The following is an 11017-nucleotide window of genomic DNA, read 5'->3' on the forward strand; positions in this document are numbered from 1 at the left end:
AACCTCGCAAATGTATAACTTCAAAAACTAATCATTTCCGAAAATTTATTTTTGCACCATCGTTATAAACTCGTCGAATTACATGTTTCAAAAAAATAAAATCGAAATTTCGAGGAGCCGCTAAACTAGATTTGTTCCAAAATTTGAATTAAAATTTGAGTAACATAAAACTGACACATCAAAGCTGTATGTAAGATTACAGGAAAATATGTAAGCGTAAATTCGTAAACTTTGAAAGGCTATAACTTCCAAAATAATCATATCCGAAAATTTAGTTTTACACCATTGTTTTAAACTCGTGCCCGTAATAAAAATCTAAATTTGTGATAGGTAAAATATACGCGCTACGCGCTGGAGTAGTGTAAACGCAAAATCGCAAACTTTGGAACGCTATAACTTTCAAAATAATGATTTGCGCAAATTTATATTTGCACCGTCGTCCTTAAATCGCTGAAATACATATGTTTCAAAAAAAAAAAATTGGAAAAATCACGTGGTAGCTAAACTGCAATTGTTCCATATTATTTTATTAAACATATGAACTGCATTTTCTAAAACTTTTACTAAGAAATCTAGCAATTTTTATCGCGTAATAGGTACAAATTGGAAATTATATATACCTATTTAGTATATTAGAAGTAATATTTTGATTTGATTTAATTTTTTTCATTAGTTTTCTAATGCAAACAATATCTAAGTATAAATAACAAGTATTTTAATTTGTATTAAAATGAATAAGCTAATAATTGAAAATGTAAAGTTTATAACTATTTTCAATTAGGTAGGTACCTAAATACCTATTATTAATAATGATTAAAACTAGATAAATTACAGGTAACATGTTGCAGGATTTTTATTATTTTTCTATTAATTGGTTAGTTATTATATAAAGCCGCTGAAAGCGCTCAATAATCTTTTGTGTTTGGCGAAGAACATTAAAGACTCATTTTTTCTCCTTTCGTTACGCAACAATACTATCTAAAGCCGTGCTATCTATAAAACCAGGGATAAAAATATATAAGGTTACAATTGACCTTTGTATTACTTGGTTAAGTTTACACAGGTACAACTCAATTGCATTAATTTTCTTTTTTTGGAATTTAAAAATCACTACAAGCTAGATATATCAAATATACATAATATGCATGTACAAAATAAACCTTATAATAAAGTATTGTTTTATATAATATCTGTGGGACACAGATTTATTTACAACTTATTATTATTTTTATTTTCTGTCCGTAACATTGTAAATTATAATATGACAATCATAAAGAATTACTAATTATCCTTAATTTCTACTTATTTACTGTAATTCTTTATTGTCCACAGTGTTGATTACAGTTAAACATTTACATCCAACTTTAGGAAATTTAATTTAATTAATTTAAATAAAATATTGTGTTTATTTGAAATACAAATTATTAAAATGAAATCGAGGAATTTATCATTTACTAAATCACCAATATTATAAGAATACCAGAAATAATTTTTTAAATTTTTTTTATATTCATAACAGTATAAATAAAAAAAAAATATTAAATTGCTTAATAAGAAATTTGGTCAACAATGATTATGTGTTATGTTTCATATTTTATAAATACAATCAATTTATAAATTGATTATTTTATACCAACATAGTATAATAATTAATATATTATTATCCTGATATTGAATTACATAATATAGGTACATTAGGTGCTTAATCTTGATTTTGAGCTAAAAAAAGATTGCAGCATAGCCATGTTATGAATTTTTAGGCCAAAAGAGGAAAAGTGAGCAAGTGTACAATCAATAAATTAATAAAAAAAAAAAAAAATTATAATTTGAAATATTTAGTTTGTAGTTAAAATTGTTGAATCTTTTAAATGACAAACCATATTTTAAACTTTATACGTTTAAAAACAATATTAAAAAAAAAAGAAATCATAAATATTTTGTTTATAGTTATAAAATGTTGTGTGGAATACCTTAATCCATATTTAAACTTTGAATGCTTATAAAATATATAAAACTATTTTTTTAATACTTAAAATTGACGATTTAATAGAACAAATTAAGTCGCAATTAAAAAAACCAATATACCAAGATTTAAAATAATTATATATTATTATTAATAATACATCTTAAACATAATACTATTGAGTACAATATATTGCATAGATAAGCAATGTATTATAAAATATATCTTTTGCTCTTGGGGAGGATGCTAATGGATGGAGCATAGAAAATTAGTCGCGGAGGCAAAAAGAGTTTTGTAATTCTACCTATTAATAATTATTTTACACAATCGCCAGTATCAAATTAATCATTATAGCAATTACTTAAAATCTAGAATTTTCGATATAGTAGTAAAATGAATTATTATAATATTATATCATTTCATTTCACTTATTAAAAAATAAAATAATTATGTTAGTGACTTGCATGCTCTGTTATCAGCGTCAAAAATATTTTCTCTTTACAATATACTATACTTAATGATAATACATTTTTTTTTAAACCACAAAACTTAAATAAACAACTAGTGAATATAATTAAAATCTGACATAAATAGTATTATTTAAAATTAATAAATACGAAGTAAAATATTTTTAAAGAGAATTTAGTATATTTTCTAACGTATTAAAGGAAATTGCCCCAACAGGTAAAATATTTTTTACTAACCTATGTGTCTTGAAATGAATATACAATTTTAATTGAATAGGTTTACATTTTCTCATTTAATAAAATTGATACATACATTTTGTTAAAACAGAGTTCAATATTAATATATATATATATTTTTTTGTACAGTTGCCATAAAAATATAGTAAGATTATAATATTTTATTAACATTGGAATTGTATTATAATGATGGTTAATCTACTATTAAACTCGAGAACAAAATTACAAAAATTAAGAAAAAGAAACAATACATTTCAAATTAGTTTAACAAATATTCAATTAGTGCATTAGTAGTAGTTGACATACTAGGTAGACCAGAGATACTTCTATCATTGCTTATACCAAACAAATTAGTTCCAAATATTTCAGGTTCATGTTTTGGCTTAGTAATATATTCAAATGGTACATATTCAATATTCCCATTTGACCAACCCTAAAAAATATTAATATATATAAAGATAATTATGGACCTCAAATGTAACATTTTATGTTTATACATACAATTGTTAATAAAGACCCTTTTTCATAAGTTGGTTGGAATGCAATAGCAGAAGGTTCCTCATCAAGCCGTCCTTGAATAATACAACTAAAACCGACATAGTCAAAGATTTATTAAAAATATTTTAGAACGCCAAAATTAGATACTTACAATGGAATGCAATCAACAACTGCTTCACTTATAGCAGTTTGGAATACAACTAAAGACCCACTATTTTTAAAAGTTATAGCTAAACGTTGAGCGTTTTGATCCCAGCACATATCAGAAAGTGTTCCACCAATTCTAAATAATAAACAATTGTAAGAAGTAAAGTTAAATCATATTATTAAGTAGCAAACAATTTGGAACGAAAACTAATATAATTATCTACAACAAACGATTCTTAATAAACAGTTTATACTTATTATTCATACAATAATTTGTTATATAATATATAACCATCTAGGATTGTTTAATTATTAAACTAATGTACAAGAATTAACAATAATTTTGTCACTGTAATAGAAGAGTTAAATTGAATTCAAAGATAAATTATTGCAGAATAAAATTGATGTACCCAGCTCTATTTCTGAGAATATTTTATAATTTATTTATAATAAGAGCACGTTGTACCCAGACATTGTGTTGTCTACGTATTACACATGTAAGACATAAACAATTTTCGTTCACCAGTTTCACTAGTAAATATAAATAAATAAATGTATTTATTGGTAAAAAAATTACAAATAAGAATTAAATATAAAGCAGTTGAATGGCCTATATCACCACTGAAGATAACCTTTTATCGGTGAATTAGTGAGCTGTTAGTTTTGATATTAGAGTGAATTGACCTATTATACAATTCAAAGGTACCTACAATTATTATCTAGGACACGACATAGGCATTTTTTGATATTATTATTGTTGAATAAGTTATGATCATTTTAAAATGTACAGTTTCAAAAAGATCATGAAATATTTAAGAATAATAATATCAATTAAAGTGTACGTCGTGCCCTCGATAAAAATAATCTTACCTTTAAAATTTATAATAGGTCAATTTACTCTAGTATCAAAACTAAAAGCACACAAATTTGCTGTCTTACATGTGTAAGACAAATACAACACATGTGGGCAACTACGTCCTCTAAAACAAATTATTTTTCTATTAGTATAAATTATAAAATACACTAATATGGTATGTTAAGCTAATATTATACACATTATATCATGCAGTGTTATTACTAATTTACAAATCAATACTAATGTAAAATAGAACAGAGTAAAGTTAGTCATAACTAATGACATTATGAAAAATGTATTGTATAAAGAAATTAATAATAGATGTTATGCCAAAAACTTTTAAGGTTAAAACCCTTAAAAAGTCTTAATGATTAACATATTTTTAATAGCCAGAAAATAACTAAAATTGTTATAGGAAAGATCATTATAATTTGTTTAAATTTCTAATTTTGTCAAATTTTGAACTTCAGATATTTATAAAAAAAAAAAAAATGATTCAATGTACCTATGTATTTTAAGATATTTTTAAACTACTGCTATTTGAACAACTTATGATGAATGTTATACATAATGTATTGAATTTTCAAGCTATTTGAGTAAGGAAAAATGTTATAATTACAAATTCAAAAAACTAAAAAAAGTATAAAATTTTTGAATAGCCATAATTAATTTAATATTTAAAAATAGCAAACATATTTTGAAAATTATATCATCAAATAATCATGTTAAGAAAATACTAATATATATAATTTGTGTACATTTTAAATAGGTATAAACGGTGTGGCTGGCGGTAGTTAAAATATTGATATATTATTTGTGTTTTTTTTTTAATTAATGGTAAATTAATGGTTTCAGCAGTATTACTCATACCACATCTTGCACAGTCTTTCCTACTCAAAAAAATTTAATATTAATTTAAATAATCATGTTTGTTATTATTGTTTCAATAATAGGTCATTTAAAATGTTTAATAAGTATTTATTGGAAAAAATTCATTTTTTTTTTTCTAGTAATTCACTTGATTTACAACTTAAAATCACGTTCTTTGAATTAAAGAAAACAAACGAAATTATTGTTGTTGGTAAGGTTATTTCATAAGTTAATTGTGTTCCGGAAATCCGAAAAAAAAATTACATATTTGTGTGCTGTCCAGATAAAGTAACTGTGTTCACCAAACTATCAAAACTCTACTGTATATTATTCAAGACATTGCACAATTTATTAATTTACCACTTACACTTTATCATTTATACATTCACTTTTGATGTCGACTATAGGCCATGCAACTTTTTTGTAATTCGTTGATCCATTAAACACGTCTGATTTTCGAAAGTCAATAGCATTTATGATTGAACAAGAATCTGTTGCAAATAATAAAACTAAGCTGCAAGGTGACCAACACGCGCATTGCACTCTAGACCGATTATTCAAAGACCACTTATCTGAAGTCCAGTTATCAGTTGACCAAATTCTGAAAAGGAAAAAAAATGTCTAGTAAAAAGAAAAAATTAAAATTAACCAGCATTACCTAAATGTTTCACTGGTTGAACAGGAAAACACTTTAGTATTATCAGGCGACCAATGTACAAAGTTTAATGTGTCAGAACTAATGCTGCGCAATGGAACACAGGTTTCTAAAGGATAATTCCAAATATACATTGTTTTAGATGTCACTGCACTGGATATCAAAAGATCACCCTAAATAAAAAAGTATAAAATTGTTTATTTTGTTATTACTTGTTTATAATAACTATAAAAATAGACAATGTATCAATTATGTAACAATTTTTTAAATAAATATAAGAATGATTTAATGCAGAAAATACATTTTAAAACGCTTGTGAGATTTATTGGTTTATCAAAACAATTTGGTAATTCTAAATATACATGTTAAGTTACAGTTGATTACATCATGGTATATAATAGAGTTTTTATAGAAATTACCATTTTATTCCATGATAATCCAGTAATATATCTATGATCGTCTCTGACAAATTTGCAAACATTATTTACAGTTGGTCTTACATGTATGTTGCTAAACTCAATTGTCCAGATGAAAATACCTTTTTCACATCCCACTGCTAAAGTACCAACACTCAATGGTCTAAAATTTGAAGAATTAAATATTACGTGGTAAAAAAAAAAAAGCAGTATAAGTACTTCACCTCCAAGCTAATGATAAAATGGCATTTTGAGATTTCCTTTTTATTTTAGCTTCAGAACCTTTTCGATTGTACACATAGACAATATCATGGGAAGAAACAATTGCAAGTTTAGTTACTTGTGGGTGCCATGCTATACAACGTACCACGCTTGATGACCACAATTTTGTTCTACTTATATCTGTCAACACCAAATTTTCAGAGCCCTAAAAGAATAATACAGAATTTAAAAATAATCTTAAATTAATATTTTGGTTACAAAGTTATAACATTTCGCATATTTTTAGAAAAAAAATTTGAAAACAGGAATTTTATTGAAGTAAAAAAATATATATATTTATTAGGAGATAAATTATGTATAAATTATTCCACTTAGATATTTATTCTTAAGAGCATATTTATATTATATTTTGGAATGATTTCAATTATGTAGAAAAATATTTCTGCATTAATTATATTTGCATATTTTTTTTACTAAAAGCTTCTATTACATTTTTGAAGTATTAGATACTATTTACATTTTGTATAGTTGAATTATAAAAATATATTTAATTTATTGTATTAATTATTTAACAATTAAAATAAATTTGCAATATTTGTAAATAATAAGTATTTATGCAATATGTTACCTTCAAACTTGCACGGGGAGAAAATCTCATCATTACTCCTAATGGATACATAAGAACTGATAAATTACTTGGATTTCTTTTAAAATATTTTGCTAGTTCATCACACGCAGTCCAGAAGTTTTCCTCAGCACTATACAAACATAACAAAGCAGATATGAAAAATGAATATTAATTTCTATTAATTATTACAAATGGGTAATAAAATACATTAAGAGAAAATAAAAACTATTCTTTACTTATTTAAAACATTTTAATAATGTACTTACAATTTACTTAAAATTTGTTGTAATGTTGTTAGTCTTGAAGTTGGTAAAAATAATGATTCAGGGTTTTGATCTCCTTTCAACTGGATCACAATATTTGGGTAATCAATTGCCTATGATATATAAAATTGGTGAATGTTTTTTAAATGTAGGTACACTGGATAAATAATAACTGATTCCATTTTTTTTTTAATACTTTAATTTTTTACAAGTAGGTACCTATGCTAATAATGTTACTTATACGATTAAAAAAAAAGGCAGAATAACTGTCATCAAAACGGTTGGTATAAATAATTATCTAGACTCTCTATTTGGGAATATAAAACACTCAAAACTATATGAAAAATGAATTACGAACCTCAGGTTTCACTCTTTTAATGACCAATGCCATGGATACATTCTTATCTGTGAGACTGCAATCCCGTAGTTCAGGAAAATCTCTCAAAGAACACATATTAAATTGTATATTTTCGGTACGTGAAGTTAATAAATAAAGGACATTAAATCCACAAATTAAGATACTGGCATTTATCCTTATGCAACTAGCACAACAAGCTAACAGTACAGTCATACACGAGTTTCCTTATCAAAATTCAAAACAACTGAGAAATATGTTGTGCACCGAACGCCATACAATAATAAAGAGGCAATTAATGAAAAAAATCACTTTATTCACGAAACGTTTAGATTAAGCACTACAATTATTGTTTTCTGTAACCACAGATCATGTAGGGGACGCGTCGTCTTGTGGTTAAAGTGTTATAACATTTTCACAGTGTTCAAACTCGTGAAGTCGTAACGACCGTGATACAACAAGTCGACAGCTTATCACAAAAATACGAGATTTGGTCACGATCTTTAATCATGGTTTCGGTACTGGTGGTTAGAGACTACCGAGTGCCGTTTTCGTTATCATAACTAATTTGTTACTTAAAAACTGATAACATGGCATCTCGGCTCTCTCTAAATAATTGTATTAAAGCTTTTTTATTTAGTTAATTTGCCGTGTCACAAACGAGCAATGACAGTACGACTGTACGAGTTTGACTGTACGAGTGTGAGTGCACGACATGTCGATATACCACCGGGCACCGCGACTTACAAAGTTACAAACCTTAAAATATATAGGATGTAGGCACTCGTCCTATGGAAAATCTCCACTAATCCACTATCACTACGATCTAAAATCCAACTAATTTAAGGTGACACAATTTTTACTTTTTAGTATATAATAATATGCAAAGAAGACAATGGGTCATTCATTTGTAACAATTATATAATTATATCAAGAATTATATCGTTGATTTTACATAATATTAATGAAATGTTTAGTATTCTGTGTTATAGACGCTAGGTAGGTAAACAAGTTTCATAATACCAAGTTTTTTAGAATTTCAATTTAAAACTGAATTTTGTGTATTTAACCTTAAATACTTCATTATTAGTAAAACTTAATATTTCATAGATATTAAAATTTTAACTCAAAATAGTTCCACATTTTTAATGATTTTAGTATTGTAATTCAAAGAATATTAACCGTAAAAATTTGAAACATTCCACTGTTGCATTGGTGCAACTAGACATTTGAACTAAAGGGTGCTTAAGCTCCAGGTTTTTTTGTTACTAAATAGGACCTAACACCTAAAGATTTTTTAGGCGGTACTAATTTTGACTTAGGGGGTGCTAAGGACCCAAAACACCCCCCCTAGTTGCGCCAATGCACTGTTGTCTGTTGTTCAATACAATTTTCAAATGTATTATTGTTTTATTTGAATTATCTATAACAATAATTGTTATGCTCAGTTAAATAGATTAAAAATATAATACAAGCTTTGGCCCAAGTAGCTCTTTTACCTACCTAATTAAAAATAGTACGGAGTCATGTTTTTTCAAACCTTAAACTAATTGTGGGAATTTTACTTTAAATGTACTTATTTATATTTACATTATAATTTGTTGACGTATTGTACTGAAATTTTCTCCTCACAATAAACTTTTTATTTTGTTATTAACTGTAGAAACTTTGAACATTAACTATTAGTTAAAATGTTATAATTTTCAATACACAATGAAATTTACAAAATACTTTGATTAATTTTAAGCTATTATTTTAAATTTATAAATTATTTAAGATATATTTCATGTGTTGAAAAATTCTTAGGCTTGGTCAAAAAGCTTATCAATTAATATAATATCCCATGTATTAAGTTGTGCTTACTGATTATAGTAATTTAAAGGTATTAAAAATAAATAAGCTCATTTTATTGTATTAATAGACATTTCAATATTTATAAATGAAAATATATATAATATTAGTTGTTCTGTTGTAATTCAACAAAATAATTTTTAAAACAAATAAGCACTAATATACATGTATATGTCTTAAGACTACACATTATAGTTGTCATGACAACTAAACAATAACAAAAATGAAATTAATGTTATAAAGTTCCTAGGTTGCTCCTAGCAACCAATGATTTTACATTCTGAGAGTAGCGATGAATGTATTAAATTTACAATACATATTATACATGTATAGATGACATATAGATGTATCTACATGCACTCCTTGGTGTTATACAGAATTTTTTAGAGTTACATCAAATAACTAAATCGATTTTTTAGAAAACTAGTTTTGACTGTAGTGCTGGACATCTATTCCGGATAAATCCATATTCGGATTACCATTCCGGATCAATCAGGATTGAAACCGTTATTAATCTGTTTATCCGGATTATGATAACAATCCGGATTTTGATATGAAACCGATATAGGTAATTCAATCTGGATTCTGAACTAAAAATAAAAATTCGTTTTTTACTAAGTTATATTTTCATCATTGTATGGGGTAGTAATTTATTTATTTTATTATAAATCAACATTAAAGTATTATACACCTTTATGGAAAATATAATGATATTATAATATGAATATGCATGTGATAAATAATAAATTTACATAGAAATAAAAAAAAAATATAGATGGATACAATAATTATTATTAAATTAGAATTAATAATTAATATAACAAACAAATATATTATATGTTTATTATCCGGGTGGCTAAAGTAGATACTATATTATATTATCATACATATCATGATGTATTGATGTCTGTACTTTGTTGATTGTTCATAAACATGATTTTTAAATTATTATTCAGCTTTATAAATTAAACCCGTTACTCGAATTTACGGATTCAATCCGTAAATCCAGAGAATGGATTGAATTCTTTAATCCGAAAAACGGATTGAATCCCGATTTACGGATTAAATCCACCAATCCGGATTCTGTATTTCAATCCGTGAACCGGATTAGGCAAGCCAATGTCCAGCACTAGTTTTGAGTAAGAATCTCCGTTTTTCCCTAATGTTGAAAACTATTGAGAATTTTTCACTTTTGGTCAACTTTTCCCCTACTAGATACATTTTCCTACCAGAAATTATGCTAAAGTAGAAACTTGAAGCATTTTTCAGTTTACTGCCACAAAAGGTATTGACCGACATAATTAAAAAACCTAACCTCATTGTAAAATTGATACAATTATCGATCTGATCAGAATCTAAAAAAGTCATAGGGGGATCAACTCCCATATCACCCCCATGTCGACGATCATGATTATATTTATATGTACGATATTATACTGTGTCATCACCATCATAGGCGCACATTGGGTGTGAATTTAGGGGGTGCTGGAATAGTTTATGTTACACATGTCCATGGGGGGCCTTTGTCCCCCACACCCCCCTTAATCCTAATACTATAACTAACTGCATTACATTAAGCTTTAAATTTT

At 26.0% G+C, this 11017-nt stretch overlaps 1 protein-coding gene and 1 long non-coding RNA gene across 9 annotated transcripts in view; one reads left to right on the forward strand and one right to left on the reverse strand.

Annotated features, from left to right (window-relative positions):
- Positions 1 to 2701: 2701 nt before the first annotated feature.
- LOC100169477 (aladin) lies at positions 2702 to 8038 on the reverse strand. The gene is made up of 10 exons (XM_001950524.5): positions 7581 to 8038; positions 7226 to 7335; positions 6960 to 7089; positions 6334 to 6536; positions 6113 to 6272; positions 5697 to 5866; positions 5406 to 5639; positions 3317 to 3448; positions 3169 to 3253; positions 2702 to 3100 (listed from the first exon to the last, which is right to left on the reverse strand). Exons 1-10 carry the CDS (start codon positions 7791 to 7793, stop codon positions 2927 to 2929), a joined length of 1611 nt encoding a protein of 536 aa, XP_001950559.2. The 5' UTR covers positions 7794 to 8038; the 3' UTR covers positions 2702 to 2926.
- A 106-nt stretch (positions 8039 to 8144) lies between these two features.
- The window catches only part of LOC103308958, a 14167-nt gene continuing 11294 nt past the window's right edge, over positions 8145 to 11017 (forward strand). For 3 of the 8 annotated variants that reach the window (XR_001679235.2, XR_001679241.2, XR_001679237.2), the window contains exon 1: positions 8148 to 8424. This is a non-coding gene — a long non-coding RNA (uncharacterized LOC103308958). Of the gene's footprint in view, positions 8425 to 11017 lie in introns of all 8 variants that reach the window. The other 5 variants (XR_001679236.2, XR_001679240.2, XR_001679238.2 and 2 more) reach the window with 4 other exon arrangements.

This window comes from Acyrthosiphon pisum, chromosome X (assembly GCF_005508785.2).
Source record: "Acyrthosiphon pisum isolate AL4f chromosome X, pea_aphid_22Mar2018_4r6ur, whole genome shotgun sequence".
Taxonomy (NCBI): Eukaryota; Metazoa; Arthropoda; class Insecta; order Hemiptera; family Aphididae; genus Acyrthosiphon; species Acyrthosiphon pisum.